Consider the following 27,557-nt stretch of genomic DNA (forward strand, 5'->3'; position numbering starts at 1 on the left):
CCACCGGCCCGTCGAGACAAACGCGTCCGACGCCATGGTCGAGGATATGAGGCGGATCGACTGGCCCACCGGGACGAGCACGTCCTGCGCTATGATCATGATTACGATGCCGGCCCACCGGCCCACCGTGACGACGACGTCCGGCCCCACGATCATAGAGATGACGTTGATCCACCGACACCCCGTGACGACTACGTCCGGCCACCCTACCCCCGCTGGTACGAGGAACCTGACGAGGTTCCCCGGTACTCGCCACGCATGATGCTCGATATCCGCACACCGCGTGACGGTCGTCCCCGACACTGGGATGATCACAACCGCGATCTGACCCCACCTCGACGACGCATCGACCCACATCACAAGGACTACCCGCCGCCTAAACGGCGCATGGACGACGACGAACGCCGACGAGAGGAGCACCGCGCTCGGATCCACAAGAGTGTGCGTGCCAACGTCGCCGTCTTCGAGGGGTCGCGAAAGCCCAAGGAATTCATCGACTGGGAGTTGAGCATGAATTCCTATTTCCGGTGGTACCGCATGGACGATGACTTGTGCGTCGAATATGCAGAGATGAGACTTGGCGGATAGGCCGAGATCTTCTGGGAGAACGAGCGAGTCACCGCTGAGCAACGAGGATGACCCATCACGTCCTGGGCCGAAATGGCGCAGAAGCTGAGGAGTAAGTACATGCCACGACAGTATCAGATGTCGTTGTTCCTCATGTGGCTCGACCTTAGGCAAGGTCGACTCTCGGTGACGGAATACATCAAGGCGTTCGAGGAGTGTCGGATGCGATGTCGATTCATGGAGGACCCGCGAATCATCATCTGCCTATTTTCCCACGGGCTTCGATCAACCCTACGCAGCGAGGCTCTTAAGTGCAACCCCGTAGAGGTCGATGAAGCCAACCACCTAATGGAGCACATGGCGCACCCGCGCGATGAAGCCCCCATGCACGCCACTCACAACGTGCCCCGAGCGACACCCGCTCGCTCCGCCCCGCCTGCTACTGTTCGGGCCTCTTAGACTATCGGAGGGCAAGGAACCGCCCCCGTCACCTCTGTGCGTTCTACCCCATGATTGGTCAAAACTAAGGGTTAAAATTGATCTTAAGTCATTTGTAAGGATAGTTAAGTACCAATCAACAATTTTATTTCCTTACTAGTAGTATTTTAGTAAGGGTCGATCCCTCAGGGAGCTAGGTAACTAGTTAGGATGAATTTAAATTACTATTTCGAGTTCAAGATTTGTATAAACCTCTTTTGTAATGTTTTTAGTTATTAAGCAGGTTTATGTTCAATTAATAAAGATGATATGAATTTTAGAAAGTGTGAAAAAATTTCCATAGGAAGCTTAGACCGAGAATGATTTTTGAGATTTTTTAAAGAATTTTTTATCGTCTCTAGGGAGAGATAAAAAATTCTGAATTTAATTGAGTGATAAAAGGAGAGTAAGAGAGAGATAGCGCACAATGTGGGCGCTTCCGCCGCTGAATGGGCGGGCGGAAGGGCCTCTTGTGCGCTGATGCTTCAGCACTCCACCGTTGGTCACGCGGGCGGAGGTCCTCTCACGTGCAGTGGACCAAAACGACGATATCTGGAGTTCCAGATATCAGTTTGACACGTGTGAGTGGGCGTTGGAAAGCTTGAGACATTGGCTATCTGCTTAAGAGTAGCCAAGAAGCTTAGGAAAATTCCAGGGGGATATAGGATGAGAAGAAGCACGTAACCTTTTTTGTCACACCCCAAAGGGCCCAAGGTTGTTTCTCCAGCTCCCTACCAACTGGCTTGAGATCTAGGACGCTCCTAGAAGACTCCTTGCACCTCCAGAATGAAGGTGGACCCAGGAACAAGCTCAGAAAAGAAAGAAAGTGAATAAAACAATATTGAATTCTTGGATGCCCTCAAGGAGGGTGAGGGGGGCCCTTTTATAGGGGTACATGTGTTTGTTTCAGCCATTCTTGGTGGTTGGATGAACATCCAGGATTGAGTTCTTGAGGCCTCAATCCAGGTGATCAGGCCCCAACCAACCAGATTCCAACTGGCTATAGTTAGTTACAACTAAATCTAACCAATGGGAAGGGAAAAGAACAAGTTGGTTAGAGTTAGTTACAAGTCATCTCTAGCCCTTGGATTTGGGCTGGAATGGATGGGTGGATGGGTTCCACCTCATGGATCCTGGGCTGGATCTCGACCCTGGGCTCTCCTCCAAACAGGATCTGCCAGTTGGAGTCACCCTCATGTGTCTTGATCAACCTGGAAGCCTCCAAGGACATTCTAGAAGGTCTCCTTCAAGCTCCTTCATACCAAGCCAATCGATTGAGTCAACTCCACTGGTTAGCATTCATCTTTTTCTTCATTGCTCCTTTTGACTTGAAATTTTGTCCCAAGCCTCAAGACTCCTGTCTTGACTTCCTGATGGCGCGTCGCCACCGGTCGTCATCGAGCCAGCAGTAGAGGAGCAGCAGGACATCACCGACCCAGCACACGAGGAGCCGTCACCATCCAGCCCGACACCGATACGAGTCCAACCACCTCGACGAGCCGCCGCAGACACACGGGATCCCAAATTCCGTTATTCGGCATGACGCGGACGCCGACCATTGGAGCATACCGACGCTTTCAGTTCCCTTTCTATGTTTATCGTGTTTCCCTTTCTATTTCGTCATTTCCCTTTCTATGTCATCATGTTGTCGTGTAGCGGGGAAGGGCCCATATGAGGAACTCTTCCCCCCCCCCCCCCCCTTCTATGTTGGGCCTGACAAGCCCATTTTATACTCCTTTGCTTATTTTCCTTTTTGATGTTGTGTTTTGAACGTTAAGGAAGGGCCCACCCTCACCCATATATAAGGGGAAGGGGTGGGCGCTCTCCCCACTCTTGACCTAAATTTGGAAGTTATACTTGGAAGTTGAAGAGTCAGGTCGTGGAGGAGAGGAGAAGGAAGAAGAAGAAGAAAGAAGAAGAAGAAGAAGAAGAAGAAGGAGAAGGAGAAGAAGGAGGAGGAAGGAGAGGGAAGAGAAGGAAGAAGGAGGCCCCGCCCGACCGGCCGCCGCCGGATCCACCCTCATCACCGCCGGACCCGCCATCGTCGCCCGCCAGGAGCCCCGTTGAGATCCCGCCTGTCGCCGCCGGCGGATCCGCCGTCATCGTCGGACCCGCCGCCGCTCGCTGGCCTCGGCCTCACGGCCATCCGCTCGCCGCCGTCGTCGCCGGCACCCGCCGACGCCAGAACCACCGTCTCGCTGGACCCGTCGTCACCGTCGGATCCGCCGCCACTCGCCTGGCCTCGCCGACGGCCGTCCGGCTCGCCATCGTCGCCGCAGCATACCTGCCGACGCCGCCCGCTTCGCCGTCGGCGCTGCCTACTGGCTGGCGGCAGCGCCTCGACCAGCGCGTTGAGTCCCCTGCGCTTAGCGAGCCCGGACGACGATGCGTCGGTCAATGCTACGCCGTCCACACCGTCCGCTGCGTGAGGCCGACGCCACTCTGCTGCGCCGTGGACACCGTGCGGCCTCACCCGACCGTTAGTGCCGCCCCGGTCGTCAACTCTGGCCGCGCCGTCGTACGGCGTCCTTCCGGTACCGTTCGTTGGCGCTACGCCCGCTTGCTCTCCCTGCCCGGTGCTCTCGAGATTGGACATACAGCAGCATCGTCAGCTCCTTCCGTGGATACTCCAATTTGAGTTACCTGTCGCCGCGCGACGAAGGTACCCCGCTACCCTAGCTCCTTTACGTCTTTTATCTCTTTCAGTACTCTTCGTATTGCCTCCACCGCTCGGGTTAGGTAGGTGAGCGAGACAGGCCGAGAAACGGCGAATTTTATGAGAGTCTGTCCTGTCCGTGCAGTCGGGGCGTCCCGGCGCGTGTGAGCAATCTTGTGGGAAGTCTTCCCATTCGACGGCGTGCTCGCCTCGACCCACCTCGGGCGAGTCCGGAGGCGGACCGACTTCTTGGCGACCCCGTCTTGCTCTGGCGCGGCATTGTTGCTAGTCGGCACTCAGCACGTACCACAGTAGGAACTCATCTCATTCAGCGTCATGTTCGCCTGGTTTCTGCATATTCGTCGGTTGACGTCGTAGGCGTGGACCGACTAGTTAGTGATTCGATACCGAGATCATGCCCTCGGTGACGGTCGGACGCCGTCGAGACGACGTCCGACATCACTTCCCCATAAAATTTCGTAATTTTATGACCATCAAAAGTCAATCTTGACCTGAAGAGTCAACACACTAGGGAAATCGTTAGATTCATATCCCACTTGACTCAATGAGTCGAGTGGGGGCTTGAAATATCCCTCAAATCCTCTTAAAAGTAAATCCCAAACTGTGTAACTTGTGAAATGCATGTCAAAGCATTGATGGAAACATTAATTAAGTAGAAAATGTAAGCTTTTTAATCATTGGGAAAGTGAAAAGGCATGATCTCATTACTATGCAAAATAAGCATTTTTGGCAATGTTGTACTTACTTTTAGGAGATTTAAGATGAATAATACATGGAAATGACTACCCTTATTTGAGTTTATCACCCCACCCGCTCGGGCTGTCACGAGTGATACTCCGGCCCGCAGCATTACCGTCAGCCAAGCACCACTTACGTGCTTCAAGTGCCAAGGGAAAGGGCACCGAGCTAGCCAGTGTCCGTCTTCGGCTCTGTTGATCGATACCGAAGAGACCGAACAGGACCCAACTGGAGATCTGGATCTGTTATCCGATGACAATTACCGCGCAGGCGAAGAGCTCGCAAACGGGTACGACCCACCCGACCCTCAGGTTGGGTACATCTAGATAGTGGGCGCCGGCACGACCCCGGCCACCGCTCCACGCCCCAGCACTCGGTGCATTACTAGCATCGCTGCCTACCGCCCAAGCACTAGTTGGACGCCCGTCCCACCTGACAATGTATCGCAGGTTAACCCTGCGCCTGTCCCACAGAGGACAGCCCCGATGGCTGATTCGACGCTACGAACCTCGGCCTTTTGCACGTTTGTCCGGATCAACAACAAAATGTGCAAGTTGACGGTGGATAGTGGTAGTTGCGTCAACGCCATCTCGAACGCGTTGGTCACCCGACTAGGGTCGGTGACCATGCATCCTACACCCTTTGACGTGTCGTGGATCGACACTTCGTCTCTATCGGTGGAGCGACAATGCCATATGAAAGTAGGAAGTATCATCTTGGGTCGTCTCTAGATCTTCGATCTTGATGTCACCATAACCGGCAGAGCAAACACATGTTCGTTTCTGCACAATGGACGACGATTCATGTGGTGCCCTTACACCACGAGGGCAGCAACAAAGTGTGCCCCGACCAAGGTGGTCAGGCTAACAACCGTTCGCTACCCTGCTCCCCCTCGAGAGCCGGGATGCAAAGACAAAGACGCGTTCTCGAGCCCGACTGATCGTGCAGCCCGCTGGACAGCTCGCACCACTCGTCAGGAGACCCGCACCACGCACCGCGCCATCGGAGCCATTTGTCCAGCCACACGAACCGCCCACGCCAGTCGTCCAACCAGCCGTGCCGCCAGACCAGCCGCCTGAGCCACTCGCCTAGAGCCAACGCGTATCTTCCCCACCGGATTCGTCCAGGATGTTCCTCGACCCGGTGCAGACCCCGCACTCTCTCACTGTCCGAATGACGAGCGGCGGACGCGTAGCGCTTGCCACACCATCCGAGAGGGCACGGCCCATCGCCGTCGCCCTACCCCGTGCGCCGAGCACGCGCCTGTCTATCCGGAGGCCCATGCCGTGGGGTTGAGCCCACCCGAGATCGCCAATGGCCAAGTCCCATCACGAGCTCTACCCTTAGCACTCGTAGTAGTCCCTCCTTTATGCATTCGCCCAGCATGTTTTGCCATTGCATCATGATCAATCGTCATTTAGGCATGCACAGTACAAGCAAGTTGCCGACTCGCAGAGCCAACTTTGAGTGACCGACGTGGGAAACCGAGTGTCGGTGAGATTTTGGCCGGAGAGCTATTCTCCTGGAGAGCTTTTAGCGCTGGCCCGTTCTCGACCCTCCGATGACTGACCTGCTCCACTAACATGGCGGGCCTGATCCCGTACCGAGTCCCCTCTCTCCCCCCCTACCCTGGCCTTTCTAAACCCCATTGTTGTGAGCGAGTTTGCCTCGACCACCTCCCCAGTGAACACGCCCGATTGGCACGAGTCGGGCAATCGTATACTGCTTGGGGTAACTAATGGTGCAGAGAGCCGGGTACCGCGGAGGACTACATGTGCAGATCCGGAAGCCCCAATCGCCACAGAACGCGACACACGCCAGCGACGACCAGGCCCTCGCCGGACGCCGCCACCAGCTACCCCAACTCGACAGAGACGAGTTCTTCCGACCACGGGAAGATTGATGGCGCACGCCATTAGAGGTCGTCATCGGCGCATCCGCGCCGCCCACCATTGACGCCGATGACCGGGTGAAGTTGCTCAGTTATCTTTATGTTTTCTCGTCTCTCTCCCACCCGTGTTTTTTCTTTTCCATTTCGTCAATCTCGTTTTCATCGTGTTTCGTCATGATCGGGACGTCGTTTGTCCGTTCGTCATTTTTGCCATCTAGGGAGATGGGTCTCTCTCAAATTCCCCCCCTGCTTCTCCCTCTCTCTTCTTCTTTATTTCCCCCTTGATTTCCCTTTCTTATGTGTTTTTCTCTTTTGTTTTGTAATGGGGGAGCCCATTTATAAGGGCTCCCCAAAAGGATCCCGTTTGATCCATTAGGGGCCCATCCTCCCCCCCCCTATAAGGGAAAGGGTGGGCGCCATAATGCTTAGACCTATTTTTTTTCATTGGGACATTTCATCGAACAGAAGGCAGGTCTCCATCCTCGTTTGAGAAGAACAGAAAGAGAAGGAAGAAGAGGAGAAGAAGGAGAAGGGAAGAGGAAGAAGGAGAGTAAGAGGGAAAGGAGGGAGAAGAGACGTCGCCGCCGGCGGCGGGCAGCCGCTCTCTGTTGCGAGCACCGCCGCCGCCACAGTGACGACCGGATGACGTCCTCAACGCCGGACGACGGGGAGCTTTTCCGCCTTGCGAGGCCACCGCCCGCTGCACGGGAGCGCCGCCCACTGAACTGGGCAGCTGCCCGCTGCACGGGGCCGCCGCTCGCTGCCCTCGACGGCCTCCTCCAGCCACCCTCGACAGTCGCCTCTAGCCGCCCTCGATGGCCGCCTCCTGCCGCCGCCCTCGATCGCCGCACGCGCCGCCGCCCTCGGTTGCCACACGCCGCCGCCCTCGGTCGCCCCACGCCGCCGCCCTTGGTCGCCCCAGGCCGCTGCACCAGTTGCCGCCGTCATCATCAGGACGGCGGACCTACTCACCCTCTCATCATCAGGGCCTGCCAACGCCTCAACGAAGACCATGTGGGCACAGACCATGTGGAGACCGCATCACCGTCGGCTTCAACGAATTGAGGCCCCACGCAGGACCTTTCCAGGACTCTCCCACTAAGCGGGAGGTGCGATCCCAGACGATTGTCCCCGAGTAGGACGATCACTCACCCTACTCACTGAGCTAGAATGCACGGAAAAAATAAACCCTCTAAGACTATCAGAATTACTCAGATCAAAAAACAAAAAATTAAGAAAAAAGGAAGTGAAGGAGCAAGAAAAAAAAAAGAATAAAAGAAGGAATAAAAATGTAAGAAAAAAAAAGAGGAAGAGGATAAAGAAGACAAGAAGAATAAAATTAATAGCCATAAGACAAAGAAGAAGAAGAATAGAGAGAAGAAGAAGAAGAGAAAAAAGAGGCAGAAAAGTAAACATAAACTGAAGGATAAATCAGCAGAAAATGACAAATAAATTCGAAGAAGGTACCTGAAGAGGATCGTAGAACTAGTCAAAATCAGAAGCACAACAAAGAATAATAGTTCTCCGCCCCTCCAAAGCGATCCAGATGGATGAAGAAGAAGAAAAGGAGATTCTAGGGAAGCCCTTTGCCTTTGGAAAGCAATCCAGATGGAGGGGGGGAAGAAGATGGATTTGGAGAGATTGAGGTGAGGGGGAAAATGGTCAGCACTCAGAAGGGAGAAGGCGGGGTTGGGGGCGGGGGGGAGATGTGTGGGCGCAGGAGGGGGGGGGGGGCACAAAAAAATCACACACTTGCACATAACCACACCGCACAGACCCGTGTGCGGTGTGTGTTGCGGTGTGCGAATATTGTGTGTGATGCAATGTGTGAAATTCGCACCGCACAGCACAACCGCACGAAAAAAATTTCGCTCGTACATTTGGACCTTCCCTATTCATTTGTCTTCTTTATCGCTATTGATGATGGGATTGGAAAATTAAGTTCTTTTAGAGTTATATGCTATAGAGACTCATAGGTCATAGTCAAAACAGAAGTATTCATGCACAGAGTGTCACTGGTGGCTCAGGTCTAAGGACACTACTTATACAGCCGTAACACAAACAAACTTGATTAATGATTAGGTTTTGTACCATCCATGGATTCATATAATATGCTACCTTAGTATCTCTACATAAATGGTCAAATGAAAAATAATCCTTATCATATGAGTACGAGCGGGTAGTGGTGTCTATTCAAATGCCAGTGCCATTAGTGGATATCTATGAATAGGAATATTCACATATATGTGAAAAATTGAGCGATTATCATACTATCATTTCATTTTAATTCACTCGACGAGGCACAAATCCTTACACTTCATAATAAACATAAATATGTAGGATAATGAATGTAAAACATGTGATCAATTGAACAAATTTCAGATAGTTTGACTACCATGTTGATCACGTTTCATAAATATAATGAACATTGTACGATTGCATATCATTTTTTCCTTATGATTTTGGTTCAGACTTACCTCGTGGCCTACTTATTTCCTATTTTTTCAGGTTTTTGGGCCCTTGCTCTTATACCTTTTCTAGTTTTCCTCCTTATCCATAATAACTAAACTGGAGTTCTAAAATCAGTATCCTTCATATCCATGCTACAATTGGATAAAGATACCTTTCTTTAATTCATATTTTCCCAAGTATAGTTTGTAAGGAAATACTGAAAGGCCTCGAATCCCATCTTTGAGAGAAATATAGATGGGCCAGATTTGTCTTCACATACAAAAATAATGTCTCATTGATCCATTGTCTGCGTTGATAATTTGAACTGATATTTATGTATAGAAGTATTTCCCTCTATCTCTTTTTCTTTATATGTTTCTCGATCTCAAACTCTTGCTCTTTCTTCCTCTCTTGTTCTCTAACATTCCAGTTTATTTCTTGTTCTACCTCTCTCTCACACTGTCTCTATTCTCCCTCGCTCTCACACTGTTCTCCCCCTCCCCCCTTATCTCTAATTATTCCATAATCTATTCACTGTTTTTCCCAAACCCACCCTTTCTCTCTATCATTCTCAATCTATAAATCCCTCTTCTAGTCCCATTTCTCTCTCTAACCCACCCTCTCCCTCTATCTGAATCATTCTGTATCTAGAACTCCCTCACCCTTATTTCTCACTATCCCTCAATTGCTTCTCGATTATCTATGCCCCCCCTTTCCTCCTCCCACTCTTTCTATCATTCTAAATCTATATATCTCTCCCCGTATATCTCTATCGCTTCTCCATTCTCTATCCCTCTCTCCTTCCATCCCTCCTCTCTCTCTCTCTCTGACTTTTAAGTTTTACATCATCTTATGCTTTGGTTCTTTCCCTTCTTGTTGACGTAACTTCCAATACACCCCTTGATCAAATGTTATGCAGTATCAATGAACACATTTTAGGGGTTTAAATATGGTACTAGCAATCAAATGGTTCCATAAAAATAATTTGCAATATTACTTAATATATTGAGAGTAATTGTAGAGAGAAAAATGTCTCATGGTAGTTGGTAGTTGGGCATGATGTAGATTGCCTAAGGAAGCAAAGTCCTGCATCATCGTAGCCCTGAAATATGAGTAATTGGTATAAATGGCTGTGGAAAGGAAGACTTAAGTAATTATTTGAAATCCTACTAATTAATCAATGTTTAACCTTTTTTCACTGGAAATTTTTCTCTGCATAATCAAGGGCTGAGATTCCCAACCCTTGCATTCAATATTTTTCTTCAAAATCCCTTCATCATGCAATTTTACCCAGATGCTTATCAAAAAAATTATTTCACAGAAATATGATTTTGAACATCTAAAAATAACATGTGAATGCCATAAAATTACTCAAAATGACAAAAATCATTTCATCATCATATTCATCCAGAACTTCTTTTCTTGGGCATATATCACAAGATTATTCCTTATGACTTTTTTTCTTTGAGCATTTATAAATAACATGTTCATGTCATAGATATCATCAAAAGGATATAAAATATTTATGCCTTTATTTTAAAACAAATATTTTCCTTCAACTGAGCCTATATCATTTTCATAGATTCATCTTGATTCAAATAAATGACATTGTCAACATCAGATGTCTGAAAATCACAAAAATTGTCACAAGAACATATATCACATTCAATGTCATTTTATCAAAATAGTCCTATTGGAATTCATAATTAATGTTTGGTTTTGGTTTACAAAAAAATGTCCTATTTAAGTTTTTCATTTTCCTTATAAAATAGAACTTCTCCATGTCAGTGCATTCGTCAAAAAATTATGGGCATTAAAGAAACACCATTTTGCAAAAGATCCTTCATTTTTGAAAAATATTATTGATATTCATATTTGTCAAAATGTTGAGGAATATATTTCTAATCATATTTTTTTGAAGTCCCCTCATTCTGATATCGCATGAATTCTTGAAATCTTCTTCATATACTTTAATATAATCTTACTAAGTATTGGTCACTTTTAAAAGAATCATCAATATGATAAATTCTATCCTGAACAATTGCATAATTATTCATTCATCATTCTGAAATTTTAAGTCCTTCAAAATATTCAACATTATACAGTGAATTTCGTGAAGAAATATGATTTTGCGAGTATTGAATCTGAAAATGATGCACACTATAGTTTTCATGATTGTCAAAATAATGATGAGAGTAATTCATGCGGTATCTTTGACTGTATTTACAATGTCACAACTCATAACGAACATGTTTTTATCATATCTAGAATTAAAATGTTGATAATTTATTCTAGAAAAGATGAACTTCTAAGAGTAAAAATGTAAATATTGCAGAATTTTTTTTCACTTTGTTACTTCACTCCCAAGTGTTAAGTGTTGTTGATTCTTCGAGGCTAAAGCAACACATCCTTTATTTCAAGATTTCTGCATCCTTTCATAACTGATTACACCCTTATAAAATAGTAGTGTAATAAAATCACTAAGACACAAAAATCCTAATGACATTTGTTCCCGGCAACGTCACCGGTTTATGAACTTGAATGTAGGATCATAATTTTTTGTTAATATTTGATTTATTCAAAAATAATTTATAAACCTGAACTCGTAAAAGATTTGACTAGTTAATGATGAGCAAGGTTTGTATCCACGAGGAATGTATATTAGGGATTAAATGCCTTTTAGAAGATATTTAAGAGACGAGAATATATATTTTATAAAGTAAGAAATGCTGAGAGGTGAGAAGGATGATAAGGATAAATACTTGTGATTCTGCCAGAATCTAAACGATTTGTGACACCAAGAGAGTCCCTCCACTTCTCTTTCGCTTTTTAACTTTAATCAACAATGAACACTAAGAAAGTTAGGGCCAGTGGCAGGTGTTGAGGAAATATTTGCGTAATTTCCAACATTTTCCCTATTTGAATACCACGTGTGCAACTTTGAATGTGTCAACAAATAAAGTTGGCCATGCTACTTAGTATATATTTTAATACAATTGTTAAGCTCTTGATTGTAATAGTCTAGCTAATTATCATCGATTACATTATAATTGCATGTAGAACACGAATGAGAAGGCACAATATCCAAAAAGATTTATGTATGAATGACATATTTAAATTATTGGTGTTGTTGACATTAGCAATACATTTCCGTAATTCTTTCTTCAAATTTGAGATTTTAGTTCGTTCTCTAATGCAGGGATGTGAATTTGGAATGGAAGATAATGCATTCTATTGATTCAAAGATGTGAAAAATGAGTACAAGATAATGCATTCAATTGAGATTTTGGTTCGTTCTCTAATGCAAGGTAGCTAAAGGAGTACAAGAAGGATAATGCATTCTATTGATTCAAAGATGTGAAAAATGATCTAGAGTGACAGTGTAAGTGTCAGCTTAAGCCCACTATAGAGAAAAAGAAGAAATGTAGCTTGGCTTGGCACCCTTATTTGTAATCTTGATTTGGTGTGGAACCTGCATAAATTGACAGAGAAAATGCACATGGATGGGCATACGTATGATGCTAGGCAAATGACATTCACTTATTAAGCAGCAGATGATTTTTTTTTAAAAAATATAAAATTGACTCCAACTTTCTTGTCCTATTTGTAAAATTGGTTATATCTTTAGCCTGGTGTTGACATATCAAATCTGCTTCCTGCACACTGACTAATGGAAGCTCAGTTTTGGTGTAATATTTGTTCTCAATCTTCAAATAAATTGTAGCTAGGAACGATCTGGAATATTTCTCAGATCTACACCCATCAATTTATTTATTGCATTTTCCAAAGATCAATGATTCTACATTCTTCTCATAGTTGAAATCATAAAAAAATATTCCAAACGGAGAGATATTTCAAACATGCCACAAACACGAAGAAAATCAAGAAATGAACACGCTCACACCTATGCATATAGAGAGACTTCAAAGTTTTGTAACACTGCCGTCATTACTACTCGTGACAACACTACCGTTGGATGAAAAGATCTTCATCCTTCCCGGAAAAAAAGACGGCAACGACAGCCGTCGGATCAAACCCAAGTTCAAAATTTCAAACAAGAAACTGGAACGTTAAACCCCCCCCCCCCACAAAATCCATCGTCTTCCTCTCATCATCCTCGCCCCCTTGTCCTCTTCCCCCGGAAGAATCAATCAATCAATCGATCAATCGATCCTGCCATGGAAGTTGCATCCGCAGCGACAACTCCCCCTTCGCGTCGATCAGAGCCATACTTCCTCAGAGAAAGAAACCCACAAACAATTTCTCTCTTCAGCGACGACGATGGCGTTCCTTCTCCAAAGCCGATCGTCAAATCCCACTGCCAGGAGCGTCTGCTCCTGCTCTCTCATTCTCCGGCGAGGCGGCGTAGAACTCTTGTCCTCGTTCCAGAGGATAACTCCGAGATCGCCGCCAAGCCCAGGCGCCGCGCCAAGAACAGCGGGGAGGCTGTTCTTGCGGGCTGTGGCTCCCCCAGGAACTCTCGAAGAGCCCGACGACGTCTCGAGAAGGAGATCTCTACAAGAGACGAGCGTCCCGCTGAAGAGCGCGACGCGGGGATTGGGATTGGGAGGAGGAAGCTTACCCGGAATGAAGATCAAATCCCGGTATCTCTGCCGCCTCCTCAGAGTTCTTCTCCCGTTTCCGATTCCGTCAAGGACGCCGTTTTGGAGCTGGTGATGTGGAAGAACACGGCGAAATCTAGCCTTTGGTTCGGCCTGGGCACGCTCTTCTTCTCTTCTTCCTTGCTTTCCAGAGATTTCGACTTTAGGTGTGAGTTTCGCGTCTGGATTTGTAGACTCTTCGATCGGTGTCGTGATCGAGTCTCGCTTCTTTTTCAGCTTTGTATCTGCGGTGTCTAATCTCGGGCTGGTTCTCCTCGGTGTGGCGTTCGTCCGAGATTCGGTTCCTCGGAGGTGTTCTTCTTCTGAATTTGTTCTTGATTTGCTGGTTGATTTCTGGCGCTGATCCGTTGGTTTGCAGAAGCGAGGAGGTGAGATGCGACTTCAGGATCGGAGAGGCGGACATGGTGAGAATCAGTCGCTTGGTTTTGCCGGCTGCCAATGCTGCAATCTCAGTCGTTCAAGAGATTTTCTCCGGGGATCCGTCCACGACTCTCATGGTGAGATCTTGCCTTCGCCAGATCATCGAATAAATTCTGAACTCGCGTTGTTCATTCAGGTTGCGCCGGTTCTTCTCTTGACGGCCAAGTACGGGCATTGGATTACTCCGTGGAGGCTCTTGTCCGCAGGTTGTCTGAGTTTCTTGCCTCATCTCATTTGATCCCTTGTAGTTTCTGCGATTTTCTTTCTAATTTCTCCCACGAAAATCGCTGCAGGATTCTTTCTTGGCTTCACTGTTCCCAAACTATACTCCACCTACGCACAAAACATCCATCGAAATGGTGAGATACTGCATCAATATAAAGCATCTTACGCCGATTCCTTCTCTAACTCGACGTCCTTCCGTGATGATCGATCCAGCCGCGGTCGTCGGAAACTGGACTCGTGAGAGATGGCAGGCTTGTCGACGGAGGAGAGCGCTCGGAATCTCCGCTGCCTTGACGCTGTGGAATCTGCTCAGCGCTAAGTCTCGAATTACCGCAGGTTCGTTCGATCTCCGATCTAGATTTGTGCGATTGATGCAAACAACAGGGAAATTACACGGAAAGAATGATCAATTACCTGCTTGATCGTTCTGCAGCCTTCATCTGCCTGGTGCTGCTCCGATATTATCGACAGAGAGTGGCAGATCCGGAAAATAGCCTCTCCGAAGGCGAAAAAACTGATTCGGCGCAGCAAAACAAAGAAGAAGAAGAAGAAGAAGAAGATCTACCGGAGCAAAACGCCGGCGACAAGATCGAGCGATCGCCATAAGAGGAAGCCGCTGCTGAGAATTGAAATCCTCCATGATTTGTAATTGTAGCTCTCAATTCTCAAACCGCCACCAGCCTCTGAAACAGTTAACAAAGACGACGATTCAAAAATTTCGAAATCTATTTTTCGCGCAATTTCAGGGAATATTAAATACTTACATGAATTTTAAAATAAAATATAGTGACTGCGAAGAGAGAGAGATATAGATATATATAAATATATATGACATCTTTGTATATATATAGAAGAGAGAGCAGATTCTTCCTTGGTGAAAGAGGGAGGATGAATCGATTGTCGTGGAAGCAGTGGGAGCTCGTTCTTCTCATTGTATACGCGATTGGCTTCTACGGCGTGGTCGTCTTCCGATCTTTGAAGCTGTCGAACGGTATCGTATTCCCCTTGCGAAGAGTGTGCGATTCAGCTTTTCTACTATCATTTATCTCTGTTCCACTCTCGCTATTTGAGCTTTTAGACTTTGGATTTCCGTTAATTATGTTCGTTCGTTATCGGTATTCGTATTCTGATGCGTGATTTTGATGTCTGTGCTTCCAGCGTCTTACGGACAGCTTCCTCGCCTGCAGTCTGGATGGATATTGAACCGTCTTAATGTACGATCCCGAGTTTGATCATTTGTCTGAGTTCAATTTGTTGTTTTTTTCCATCCAATTTGTCTTGGAAAATGTCGACTCGTTTTACCAATGGCGGAGCTCGGTCGTTTTACTAGTTAAGAGAAAACCTTGTGATCTTTCCCTGGTGTATTGATCATCGCTATGTGAAATGATGCCGTGGTGGGTGAAGATTACCAAGGAAAAAATTCTGTTAGAAAGAGAAACTCGATGTGTTAAACCTGTGATCATTATTTTATTAATCTGCATCAGAATCCTAGTTCCGGTTGCCTCTTTGATTTTTCAAACCTTCTCCAGCCTCAGCTGAACATTCATGATTTTGCTCTTGACCAATTCCATTGATCATCTTTAGACGTTTGTGAATAATCCCGTAATGTGATAGTTTATTTATTTGAAAATGCTCTTTTGGTTTTGTCGTTTCAAAGTACCATGGAACTGCACTAGCCATACAACCCGTTTTATTATTCTCGTGCTTTTGCAATTATTTGAGAATCTTTTTGACGTTTTATGATCCCTGTTTTAAAATATGCAAAAAAGTTACCACCTTTTGTTCCGATATTTTCTGCAGGACACATCTGATTCGCAATGGAGAAACTTTCGTGTGAATCTGCCTGTTCTTTCCCTAGTTTTAGGATTTTTTGTCCTGGTGGCCTACCTCTTCCGGGCTTCTTTTCACCTCAAGGCTAAAGGAATGTCCGTGGTGTGGCTGTTGCTTTCTTTAAGCTATTTGTTTTATTTACATGGAGCCTGGTACTCTTTCTCATCCTAAAATCTTATTTTGCTCAACACTGGATAAATGCTGAGAAAATCTTTGTTGCAGTGTGATTTTCATACTCATTATCGCTTCGGTGAACTACCTTATTGTCAAGGTTTGATATTCTGTCTTAGGTTCCGTCCACTGCATAACTTTTCACGAGTTCAGATCCGTTCATTTAATTTATGCCCATTCATAGAATTCTCACGAGTACATGAATTCCATACATCGAATAGATGAAAAATCCGCTGATGAATAATACCTGGAGGAGTGCCATGTCCTCTTCGTCCCGTGACAATAAACTAGGGAAGGAGTGTCATATCATCAAAGAAGCAAACTGCATATTTCTTTTTTCCAAGTTAATTTGGATCTCCCTTTATGCACGTCAAAGCATCATGAAATCACCTCTAATCCTCCACAGAATACGTCATCTACATAGCATATACTCATTTGGGCAAACTTCCGTTGTCCATCTTGTAGGCACTTTCACAGTCAAAGTATTTCCTTTCCATTATTTGGAGCTTCAATGTAGCTATTTTGATGTTGACTCGCATCTATGAAGGTTATGCATTCTCGTCATTGGGGTAAGTGATTGGACTTGATTAGTTCTCTTCATTTTTGGAACCTTCCCTTGATAGCTATCACCCCATTTTTACAGGAGTAGTCTGGCATTTCTTGACAGCTATAGGGGTACTTTTAGGTGGCAAATTTGCTTCAATCTTGGTATTGTTATTTCATTTCTCAGCTGCGTTTCATTTGTGTTTCTTGTTTACTCTCACGAATCCTACTCAACTCCAGATGATCTCTATCTTTCAAAAAAAATTTCCAGATGATCTTTAGATCTGATAACAATTCGAAATATTCCTGTGTCATAAGTTCTTATGATACCTTTAATATACTCTTTCCTCGGAGAGTCCATTGGGAAGTATGTGGAAAAATTGCATTCATTTCCTAGGGCTTAGATATATTCTTTTTCCTTAATTTTATTGAATCAACTAGGTTAGAAATTAAAATTCTCTATTCATTTTCTGAATCATATCTGAATTATCTTCGATTTTTGAAAGTCAAAGCTGTTGGAAATGAGAGAGTAGTTCCTTAATGGGCCTGAATGTAATGGACTTTGGGCTCTTATCTCTCTTGAAAAGGGAAGATGAGATCCATGTAATGCCTCCCTTCCCGCACAAATATGAAGAACAATGAACCTGGCAAGTAGTAGACTTGGATTCCACAACAAGAACTTCCCGATATTGCAAACAAGAGTCTGAAGAACGATATGATGTTGGAGACGGATGAACTAGAAGAAGATAAGAAGACGATAGTAGTGAGGACGAAAAATGAACTCAGAGGAAGTTGAAATAACGTCTCTGCCCTCTGGATCGGGACACTTCCACTCTTCAGCCAAGTGCTCGATAATCGAAAGCAAGAATGCCTCCTCTCAGTCCCGACCCTCCTAATTAATAACCCCCTGTGCTTTGACTTTCCTTGTAGTTCACGTTGACAGAGTGTGTCTGACCCTCTTCTGCACAGAGGGTAGAGATGTATCGCCATGTGACTTGAGTTCTTTAGTGTTTTCTAGCCTTAGCCTTGCTAGCCTTCTATGACGATGATGATCTTCATTTTCTCTGGTTTCATTGTCTTTTTCTCTTCGTCTGATACGCTCCCATTGAAATGCATCCTTATCCACTCTTTACTTTTTTTTGTAAAACAGGAGAAAATTTCTGTGGCTTTTTTGGTAAATTTTCTCTGAAACCTTATTAATTAATAAGAAGGGAAAAACAATGAGGACAAAGTAGGCCTGCATCAGTTGCATCCCTAATCTCTCAGCACCACCAGGTCATGCTTCAGGTTTTCTTTCAATAAAGGTGTTCAATAATTTACCAAGAAAAGCCAGTTTTCTTCCATTACTTGGTTCCGCCACATGAATCATCTGATCCGCTTGAAAATATAAATACCCGAAAGAGAAATTGGAGGGAGACACAGTAAAACATGAAGGAGAAAAACAATGAAACGTAAATTATTCTTAAACTGCACATCTAAAGGCAGAATAGGGAATTTTAGAGCTGAGAAGTGGAATGTCTCCCCCTTTCTGTTCATGGATTCACTTTTGATGGTTTTCTTTCTGCACAGTCACTCTGCGCATGATTAGCTTTGGATGCGACTACCACTGGGCTTGTACGGATTCAGTGATTAGGCAGAAGGTATCAGAATTCCATGTTTCCCCATGAGAATAAGTTTCATCTGTCTATCTTGGATGATGTTATTTTCTGTATTTTCTGTGATTACCCATGGTTTTCTTTTTTAATTGATGTCATTGACACTGACTCTGATTTAATGCAGCTGCGTCTGCTTCCAATATATTTGATTTTTCAGTGGCTTTGTAGCGTGAACAGTGGCTTTATCTTATCAGGACAAATCTATTAATATCGACGGCTACTCCTTCTCAACGTATTTAAGCTACTTGCTGTACGCTCCACTATACATTGCTGGGCCAATAATGAGTTTCAACTCATTTGCCTCTCAGGTAATTGTCAAGCGTCTTTATGATTACATTATTTGTCCTCTTCGTCCATTGTTTAGTATGAAAACGTGCATCTATTATGAAAGCCGTTACAAAATCAAGCGGTTCTAGGGTAATGTCTTAATTAAGTTTTCAACTGTAACTTAAAATCCTTGTATCATTCAACAGAGTTATATTATTTACTTTGAGCTCATTTATATTTCCTGGACAGGCAAGATAACTTTCTGCTTATGATCGACATGAATTGAACTGAACCGAGTTTAATTGCAATCAGGAGAACAAACAGGATTTACCAAATTTGGCGAGCTTATCTTTTGTATAACATCTAGGATATTTTCTGATCCGAACTTACATTTGGTTGCTTTAGTCCCTTTTGAAATTTTATTGAATTTTGCAGTTGGATTCGCCTCAAAAAAGTTATCCCATCCGGCAAGTGGCGTGGTATGGATTCAGATGGATCTTTTGCTTTTTACTTCTGGAGTTCATCACACACTTTTTCTACTATAACTCCATGGCCACAAGGTAAGTCAGTTATGACTCATCTGAAAATCCTTGCTTTCAGGGTTTTACCTTGAATAACCTAACGGCCCTGATTTTTTTTTCTTGAAGTGGTCTTTGGAGAAGGCTGTCTCCCTTAGATATCTTCATCATCGGATATGGGGTACACATCCCTTGTATCTTCATGTTTATTTTTTCTCACGTGGAAAGAAGAAAAATATTTCCTATGAAATCATATCAATATCTCGCTTGTGTGAAATCATTAATGTTCGTGAATGTCATTCAACTATTGCATTTGAGGGAGATTTTAGTTCTCATTACAATAGGCTATTTCTGCCTCCATAAACGCTATTTTTCTCTAACTGTCATGACATTCATCAGTTTTTGTTGCTTATGTTGTCCTTTCTTTCTGTCTCAGGTCCTAAATTTTATGTGGTTAAAATTTCTTCTGATCTGGCGGTATTTTAGGTTGTGGGCATTGGTATGTGACCTGGACTCATTTTTGGATATTCTCATGTCTTCTTTCTAGTATTACTTAGGGTCATCAATATAATTTGCATTTGGCAGCACAGGTGTAGAACTATATTGATAATATTTTATTCAGACTAACTGCTTGGATCCGAGAAGAATTTATAGCATCATAGAATGTTTCTTGACGAACTTCTGGTATGTTGGACTCAGTAAAATAAAATTCCAGTGAGTATCATATGGTCCTCAAGGGTATTTTAGCCATTTGACATGTATGCATTTCCCCTAAATAGGGCAGCCCTCCCTTAAGGGGGGCAGCAAAGAAGAATGAAACTAGAGTCATCAGTCTCTTCTCTCAGTTTCTATGCCCTCTATCTCTCTCGCTATGTGATCCCTGTCCATCGTGATTGTCTATACATCACCGCGCCTTCAGCCAGCTCGTCCTCTTTGTCGATCCCTGCTTCCTCCATTCAACCTCTACTCTGATCATTCCCGTTCTACTCTCCAACTCCAGGAACATCTACACTATTCGTCAACTCCCCTTCCATGATACAAGCTTACATCTAGGATCGTATCAGAGATCGATTGGAATAAGATAATTATGTCAAGATAGAAAGCTATGTTATCACTTATTGGCAATAATAATGAACTGCTTTACGATGGCTTTTCAGATTGGAGGAATCGAAGCACCCGAGAACATGCCTCGATGTATCAACAATTGCCATGACCTGGAAACCTTTTGGAAAAGTTGGCATGCATCATATAACAAGTGGTTGGTCAGGTTTGACAGTATAGAATCCTAGTTAATCCAGGTTTCGGTGTCAGTGATGACAACAAACATCATCATCAACATCATCAATATCCATCAGTGGAGATTTCTACATCTTCATCATTGTCATCCATAAGTTAGAGAATTTAATCATGTCTTTTTTGTCATCTTTGTCCAGTTTCAAAGAGTTGTCATCTTCATCGCCATCCATCTGTTGAATTTATCATCTTCATCATCATTCGTCCAAGCCACGTATGGATGATGATGACAAATTCGTCATATGTATATATTTCATCTCCATGTTAGGCTTTTTCTTAGCTTTCCTGCATTGACTAATGCAGATATCTTTACATCCCACTTGGCGGTTCTCAGAGGAAGCTCCTCAATGTTTGGGTGATCTTCACATTTGTTGCCATATGGCATGATTTAGAATGGTAAAAAAACTTAATCGCCTAGATAATCAATCCGCACCATCTTCTGTTAATCTATTTTATGGCGCAGGAAACTTTTATCATGGGCCTGGCTGACATGCTTTTTCATGATTCCGGAAATTGCTTTTAAGTCCATCATGAACATGTATCGTGTATGTGCTTCCCTGTGCATATCGTCTAATTATCATGGAAAAATCCTTCATTTTCCAACATATTAGGCTTAATATTTCTTATCCATCGATCAGGAAACAAACCCAGTCGGAGAATTCCTTCTGCGGGAGCTACATGCAATAGCCGGAGCTATCACAATCACTTGCCTCATGGTCTGCTTACTCATCCATATTAATACCTTAATTTTCTTAATCCAAAAACATAAACCTCCGCCTTTTAATCTTCAACATTCGAAACAGGTGACAAATCTTGCTGGATACGTGATCGGCCCTCAAAACATCAAATGGTTGATTTCGAGATTACTGATGAAAGACGGTGCGAAATCCCTCTTTGCAGCGTTTCCCAGCTAATGAATGCGATCAAAGCTAATTAAAATAATTTTTAAATTTCTTATGGCAGGATTAACCGTGGTGGGATTCATATTCGTATCATTTTACGTGGGGACGAAGGTATGGCCAAATAATTTATTCTCCCAATGTTAACTATATTCGATTAACGACCGTCATTTCACAGCTGATGCTTCACATCGGCGACGCGAAGAATCGAAAAGGAATCTACGCTTCTCAGAGTACCGTCGGCGCGGAGGTTAAGACGCGGACGTCATCGATGACGTCATAAATCAGAAGATTCGACGGAGAGTTGACCGTAGGGCGGCGTTGACTGACGGAAGTGTCCGTTAGAGGGGGGTCTGCGTTGGATGTGACGATTCGTCTTCTGCCGTACCAGCTTTTTGGATGCTTCTTTCTATCTCTCACTTCCTCGCGACCCCATTTTCCAATGCACTTTAGAGAGAGAGATAGATTGAGAGAGAGCACAGTATATGGAAGATAAAACTTGTAACGTGCAGGTTTAGTATATTATACGGCGTGAGAAAGTAATGCCGGAATAGAGAGAATGATAGATACATATATAGAGATGTATGGATAGATGGATAGATAGATAGACAGATAGAGAGATACATGGATAGATAGGTGGAGAGAGGGATAGAGTGATGCATGGATCGAAAGATACATAGATAGGTGGAGAGAGGGATAGAGAGATAAAAATAGATGGAGACAGATAGGTAGATGTAGAAAGAAGTAGACAGACAGATGGGTAGAGAGAGATGGTAGGAAGATAGGTGGAGAAAGAAATAGACAGAGATGGATAGAGAGAGATAAATAGGTAAATAGATTTTGAGAGAAAGAAATACACAGATAGATGGGTAGAAAGAAATGGACAGATAGAGAGATAGGGACGGAAATAGTTATGGATATTTAAAGAGAGAAAGACAGACAGATATAAATACAGAGGGAAAATACTACCAAAGAGCATGAACTCCTGTTTTTGCCTTAAAGAATAGCATGAACTTTCATGCTTATCTAGGTGTCTTCTTATTTTTTTTGTCAGCCATGGTCAACTGCTGACGTGGTAGCCACTGTGGCAGCCAGGTGGACTCCATGGTGGCATCCACGTCAGCAGCTGCCGCAGACGCCGGCCGTCTCTGGCCGCCGCGGACGCCGCCCGGGGGAGGAGGGGCCGGGCGGAGCGGTGGGGAAGGGGGAGGGGGCGGCGGCGCGGCGGGGAAAGGGTTCCGCCGCCCCCACCCCCTCGCCGCCGCCCCGCCGTCCCCTCTCTCCAGCTCTCATCTGCCTGCGGCCGCCCCTGCCCGTCCCATCCTCCTCCCTGGCCGCCACCACCCCTCGCCTCTGCCCGGCCCCCTCTTCGCCTCGCCCTCCTCCCTAGGGTGGCGGCGGGGGACGGAGACGGGTAGCGGTGTCGGCAGACGGAGAGGGGCGGCGTCTGCGGCGGCTGCTGACGTGGATGCCACCGTGGAATCCACGTCAGCAGTTGACCATGGCTGACAAAAAAAAAAGAAGACACCAAGTGGCGTCTTCTTATTGGCCCATGCTATTTTTTAGACAATCATGAAAGTTCATGCTATTTTTTAGACAAAAACGGGAGTTCATGCTCTTTGGTAGTATTTGCCCAAATATAGATAAATAGAGAGAGAAAGAGAGGAAGATAGAGAGAGATAGATAGATATAGAGAAAAATAGATAGGTAGGTTGAGAGATAACCAGACAGATAGAGATAGATATATATACATAGAGAGATAGAGAGAAAATGGTTGCAACTCTTTTTTTGAAAGATGCTTAGAGAGAGAATGCGCGAGCCGGATTTTTAAATATATATTAGAGAGAGTAAGGACAATCAGAAATTCAAAAGGAGAGAGAGAGATCTTTTAATATTTATGTAGAAAGAAGGGTGGGCGATAACGGAGTTCAGGAGCAGAGACTGAGAGTGGACGTTAGAGGAAGCCGTAATGATACTATCTTCTTCCTCGGAGTTGGGCAGGGATCACTGAAACTCGCCGTTAAGGTTGGGCGGCGCATGACATGCGCCTACGTCACTGAAGATCGCGGAATCCATAACATACATTATAACCACTCATCCATCTCTCTCTCTATCGACTTGTTTCTCTCTCTAGATCGAGCTCTCCTCCGCCCGCCGGGCAGTGGCAAACCTCTCATAATTGGTTCGCAGTGCCATCAGTCTCTCTTTCTCTCTCTACTGGGAATCTGCCCAAACTGATAGGAACGGCAGGTTTCGTGTTCCTCACCGTGTTCCGAGCGTAGTGATAGAAAGAGGGATGTCAAGACAGAGATAGAAAGAGACAGAAAGAGCGAGATACAAACAAACCGCGAAAGAGACAGAGGCAAGAGAGAGAGAGAGAGAGAGAGAGAGAGAGAGAGAGTGTTCGTGGAAATAAGAGACGAAGAGAGCAAAAAGAGAGGCACAAGGACAAAGAGAGAAATAGCGAAAGGCGGATTGAGGAGAGAGAGATAATGATTAAACGACAGAGAGAGAGAGACAGTGTTCGTGGAAATAAGAGAGGAAGAGAGCAAAAAGAGAGGAACAAGGACACAGAAATAGCGAAAGGCAGATTCATGAGAGAGAGATAACGATTAGAGAGAGAGAGATGCGCGATGAAGGATGATTTGATGTAAGGCTGTGGGAAGAGCTGTTAATGAATCTTAATAGGACGACGGCGAACGTCAAATCCGTGAGAAGCGAGGCGGAAGAGCCGGTGCATGCATGCAGTTGCACCATCAGAGAATGATTTCTCTGGCCGTGCGAGCTGACGCCGATCTATCTCTCTCTCCTCTTTATCTCTCTAGATAAGATATCTCTCTCTCTATTATTACACTGATTCATCGATGCGGGCTGGCGGAGACATGATGGGTTCTACGAGCGGGTAATGATGCTCGCTGCAAACGGGAAGATGTTATCATGATGGGTTTTCCTCGTTTATCTCTCTGCCAAAGAAGATCCGACGCCCGTGATGACATCGGAAGCGCGATCTCTTTGCCGTTTCGGATGGGGAGTTCGATGAAAGAAAATTTCCGTGTTCTTCCGTTGGATATTATCGGGGTTTTGTACAGGCGGACATTAAATGGGAGATGACATAGCCAGTGGGGCTGAAGGAATGTTCAACTTCTCGGCTTCTTCCAGGCGAGGACATGTCTGCGAATCAGCTGCTCTCTGCTCACAGTCGAGGAGGAATTGATGATCTTCCGAAGAAAAAGAGGGATAAAGAGCGGCGCAGGACTGTTGTTCAATCGACAGAACTAATCCTCGGCAGATTGGATGGTGGGAAAACACGACGCCCGTTGAATCAAAATCAAAGCTTTTGGGCTCTCCTTGATTTGATCCTCGGATGGCGACCGTTCCCGTAGACTATGCCATGCAGGTTTCATCATTAATATAGAGAGATGTAGAGAGAGGGTTAGAGAGAGAGATGGCAGATGATGTGATGGAATTACCCTGTCTCTGTCGAGCTGACTATTAATCTTGTACTGTGTCTGACAGATTGAGATATGGAGAGACCAGCTTTATCTGATGGGAGATCACCTCAAATCCTCTCCAGGCCCCCCGCCATCTCTCTCACCTTCCTCATATCGTCTTCTTATCTCTCCCTCTTCTCTATTCTTCCCACCTTTAAACAACTTTCTGTTCCCCCTGCCCTCTCGCTTTCTTCACTGACAGCGGTAAACCTGCACTCTTGCACACGCCCGCACAAATCCTGCAAAAGCTAGCGAGAACTGCCCCCCCCCCCCCTTCTTTCTCTCTCTTAACTATCTCTCTTCATGCGAGCCCGCCATGGATACCATAAGCCCTGCAGCGAAGAGAGGGAATAGTTTAATCGTTTCTGGATCCTCCCCGCCCTGACAACTCTCCCTGATCCGTCGAATCCGTATTAATCGAACAGGAATCGCCGAGAGGAGTTAAAACCCCCTCCCACCTCCTAGTGAGATTTCCATCTTCCTCACCCACTCTCTCTTCTCTTGCTCTCTCTTTCTTTCTCTCTCTTCTCCCGCTATGGAGTTTCAAGCGCACCAGTTCGAGAGCAGCGAAGCGCAGCTTCCGCCGGGCTTCCGCTTCCATCCCACTGACGAGGAGCTCATCACTTACTATCTCCTGAAGAAGGTTCTCGACAGCGCCTTCTCTAGCAGAGCTATCGCTGAGATCGATTTGAACAAGTGCGAGCCATGGGAGCTTCCCGGTGTGTACCTTCTTCTTCTTCTTCACCAAGTTGTTTTTTTCCTTTCTTTTGACTTCATCTTTTCTCTTACTCGTTATCGAAATCTCAGAGAAGGCAAAGATGGGGGAGAAAGAATGGTATTTCTTCAGCTTGAGAGATCGCAAGTATCCGACGGGGTTGAGAACGAACCGCGCCACTGACGCGGGGTATTGGAAGGCAACTGGAAAAGACCGGGAGATTTACAGTTCGAGGACTTGCGCGCTGGTGGGTATGAAAAAAACTCTAGTTTTCTACAGAGGCAGGGCTCCCAAGGGAGAGAAGAGCAACTGGGTCATGCACGAATACCGCCTGGAGGGCAAGTTTAACTACCATTTCCTCTCCCGCTCCTCCAAGGTCAGTCCTTCCCCCATCTCTCTCTCTAGCCAAACGGGACTACATATCGTTATGTCTCTCTCTAGCCAAACATATGGTCGTTCCAAGAGGCTTCTCTACGACAATTATCGTTCTCTTTCTCTCTCTAGCCCATCATTTCTCTCTCTCCACCTATCTCTATCCACCGGAACAATGATTGACGAGCGACGCGCGCCAAATGAGCGTCAGATCTCTCTCTCTAGACCCCTTCTGTTGCGTGTCGAAGGATGAGCCCGTCGACGTGTTTTTCTTCTCTCGTTTCACGCAATCTATCGTCCCCTTCCCCACTGTTTCTCTCTCATATCGTTGCACAGTGCCCGCCGTCCTCTTTTATTCTCACGTGGTGAAAATATCGCTTTTTCGTTTTATTTCTCGATAATTTGACAAGGTTTTTGGATTTATCTACGCAGGACGAGTGGGTGGTATCGAGGGTGTTTCAGAAGATGGGCGCGGGGGGGAAGAAGACCCGCGTCGGCGTGGCGGGGCCGCCGGCGTGTTCTTACGCTGAATTCGGCTCGCCGCCGACGTCTCCTACCCCGTTCGGCGGTGCCGCCGATAGCTACGGCTTCGAGAGGGATCACGTGCCCTGCTTCTCCACCAATATCTCGCCTGTTCATTATTTTCCTAGCCTTCGGCAGCTGCAAGAAAATCTTCAAATTTCTCAAGGGTTCTTCTCCGAGCTCGCTCCGGCGGTGGGTTCCGCCGGAGGTGGCGGATGGCTGCTGGACGTAGACAGGAAGCTGGACCTGCCTTTGGCGCCCCCGTCTACTAATGTTTTAGACTGTTTGCACTCGCTTTTACCGCTGTAAGATGAAACTCTCTTCTGTCGTTGTGATCTCGGAGACGAAGAACTAGCCTGTGGGATACGTTTTATTGTGGTTTATATTTGGGTTCTCATTTTGCATCGTCGTGAAAAGAGAAAAAATACCCTTTTTCCGGAGTGCATGCCATGAATGTAGTTTAATATGTCTCTATAATTAATTCTGTTATCAAATATTTCTTCCTCTTTCTACGTGTAAGTCGATGTTTATTTGACTAAGATTAACTGTGCAGCTTTAGGTTCTTATATTTACAGGTTCGATGTTTCTTCCCCGTCGTCAAAGATTACTTTCTTAGACTCAACTGGAATGCCAATTCGTAGCCAGAGGAAACCCCGTGTGAAACATTTATAGGCTTTGCGTCAACCGTGGATGTCTTAGATTATCATTATCGTTATCCAAAGTCCTTTTTGATTCAGATAATGATGACGACATCAGATGCTGATTTTCAAGGTTAAACGGTATGGAAATCTGACAAGAAATGTAGATGATCTTTGTGACATCTCATTCCTGTAGGTTTTCAGAGAACAAGGATTCAAGAATCTTGACCTTTTCTGAGAAGAATGCCCCAAATGATTTAAGAAACGGGGTAGACTGAGAGCAGAAAACAAGAAATTCCTTCCTGATGGAATTTTTAGACGATGTTGTTAAGTTTGAAATAAGACTACTCTTCATATATAAAACCCCTTGGGTGGTCGTACTGCGCACCGAATGTTTTTGCCAATAAAAAAAAAGTTTGAAATAAGAGAAATAACCATTTAACTTTTACATATTATGAATATATCTCCATAAATTTTGACTTCCAGACCCGTCCAGCTCAGCACTCGATCCTCATTTTCTGTGACGTTCTTCTTCTCTACATCCCCCCTCAAGCCAAGTGTGGATTCCCTCCATC

At 45.3% G+C, this 27,557-nt stretch overlaps 3 protein-coding genes and 1 long non-coding RNA gene across 5 annotated transcripts; 3 read left to right on the plus strand and 1 right to left on the minus strand.

Moving 5' to 3' along the window:
- Positions 1–12,122: 12,122 nt before the first annotated feature.
- Positions 12,123–14,568, minus strand: LOC144703258 (uncharacterized). Its single transcript, XR_013581508.1, has 2 exons — positions 14,483–14,568; positions 12,123–12,273 (listed from the first exon to the last, which is right to left on the minus strand). It is a non-coding gene; the product is annotated as an uncharacterized LOC144703258 (long non-coding RNA).
- On the plus strand, positions 12,885–14,784 carry LOC144703255 (reticulon-like protein B18). 2 transcript variants are annotated; one of them, XM_078575384.1, is made up of 7 exons: positions 12,885–13,509; positions 13,640–13,714; positions 13,782–13,920; positions 13,980–14,049; positions 14,137–14,202; positions 14,282–14,404; positions 14,502–14,784. In XM_078575384.1, the coding sequence occupies exons 1-7, from the start codon at positions 12,980–12,982 to the stop codon at positions 14,672–14,674; spliced, it is 1,176 nt and encodes a 391-aa protein (XP_078431510.1). In that variant the 5' UTR covers positions 12,885–12,979; the 3' UTR covers positions 14,675–14,784. The 2 variants fall into 2 exon arrangements, with proteins under 2 accessions (XP_078431510.1, XP_078431509.1); XM_078575383.1 differs by having other exon boundaries at positions 12,886–13,569.
- A 125-nt stretch (positions 14,785–14,909) lies between these two features.
- Positions 14,910–21,674, plus strand: LOC144703254 (MBOAT (membrane bound O-acyl transferase) family protein). The gene is made up of 18 exons (XM_078575382.1): positions 14,910–15,059; positions 15,227–15,282; positions 15,869–16,050; positions 16,121–16,169; positions 16,535–16,638; positions 16,713–16,777; positions 18,182–18,252; positions 18,462–18,575; positions 18,970–19,094; positions 19,182–19,233; positions 19,489–19,551; positions 20,210–20,319; positions 20,649–20,741; positions 20,809–20,890; positions 20,984–21,061; positions 21,149–21,224; positions 21,309–21,358; positions 21,423–21,674. Exons 1-18 carry the CDS (start codon positions 14,957–14,959, stop codon positions 21,525–21,527), a joined length of 1,578 nt encoding a protein of 525 aa, XP_078431508.1. The 5' UTR covers positions 14,910–14,956; the 3' UTR covers positions 21,528–21,674.
- Positions 21,675–24,944: 3,270 nt separating this feature from the next.
- Positions 24,945–26,748, plus strand: CUC1 (NAC (No Apical Meristem) domain transcriptional regulator superfamily protein). The gene is made up of 3 exons (XM_078575385.1): positions 24,945–25,454; positions 25,543–25,826; positions 26,255–26,748. Exons 1-3 carry the CDS (start codon positions 25,271–25,273, stop codon positions 26,651–26,653), a joined length of 867 nt encoding a protein of 288 aa, XP_078431511.1. The 5' UTR covers positions 24,945–25,270; the 3' UTR covers positions 26,654–26,748.
- Positions 26,749–27,557: the final 809 nt, after the last annotated feature.

Source organism: Wolffia australiana, chromosome 5 (genome assembly GCF_029677425.1).
Source record: "Wolffia australiana isolate 7733 chromosome 5, ASM2967742v1".
Classification (NCBI taxonomy): Eukaryota; Viridiplantae; Streptophyta; class Magnoliopsida; order Alismatales; family Araceae; genus Wolffia; species Wolffia australiana.

Coding starts and splice junctions, on each gene's coding strand:
- LOC144703254 (XM_078575382.1), top strand. CDS start 14,957: ATGAATCGATTGTCGTGGAAGCAGTGGGAGCTCGTTCTTCTCATTGTA. Junction 19,095..19,181: donor TATAACTCCATGGCCACAAG/GTAAGTCAGTTA, acceptor TTTTTCTTGAAG/TGGTCTTTGGAGAAGGCTGT. Junction 20,891..20,983: donor CCATCATGAACATGTATCGT/GTATGTGCTTCC, acceptor TCCATCGATCAG/GAAACAAACCCAGTCGGAGA.
- CUC1 (XM_078575385.1), top strand. CDS start 25,271: ATGGAGTTTCAAGCGCACCAGTTCGAGAGCAGCGAAGCGCAGCTTCCG. Junction 25,455..25,542: donor CGAGCCATGGGAGCTTCCCG/GTGTGTACCTTC, acceptor TCGAAATCTCAG/AGAAGGCAAAGATGGGGGAG. Junction 25,827..26,254: donor TCCTCTCCCGCTCCTCCAAG/GTCAGTCCTTCC, acceptor TTATCTACGCAG/GACGAGTGGGTGGTATCGAG.
- LOC144703255 (XM_078575383.1), top strand. CDS start 12,980: ATGGAAGTTGCATCCGCAGCGACAACTCCCCCTTCGCGTCGATCAGAG. Junction 13,921..13,979: donor ATCCGTCCACGACTCTCATG/GTGAGATCTTGC, acceptor TTGTTCATTCAG/GTTGCGCCGGTTCTTCTCTT. Junction 14,405..14,501: donor TAAGTCTCGAATTACCGCAG/GTTCGTTCGATC, acceptor ATCGTTCTGCAG/CCTTCATCTGCCTGGTGCTG.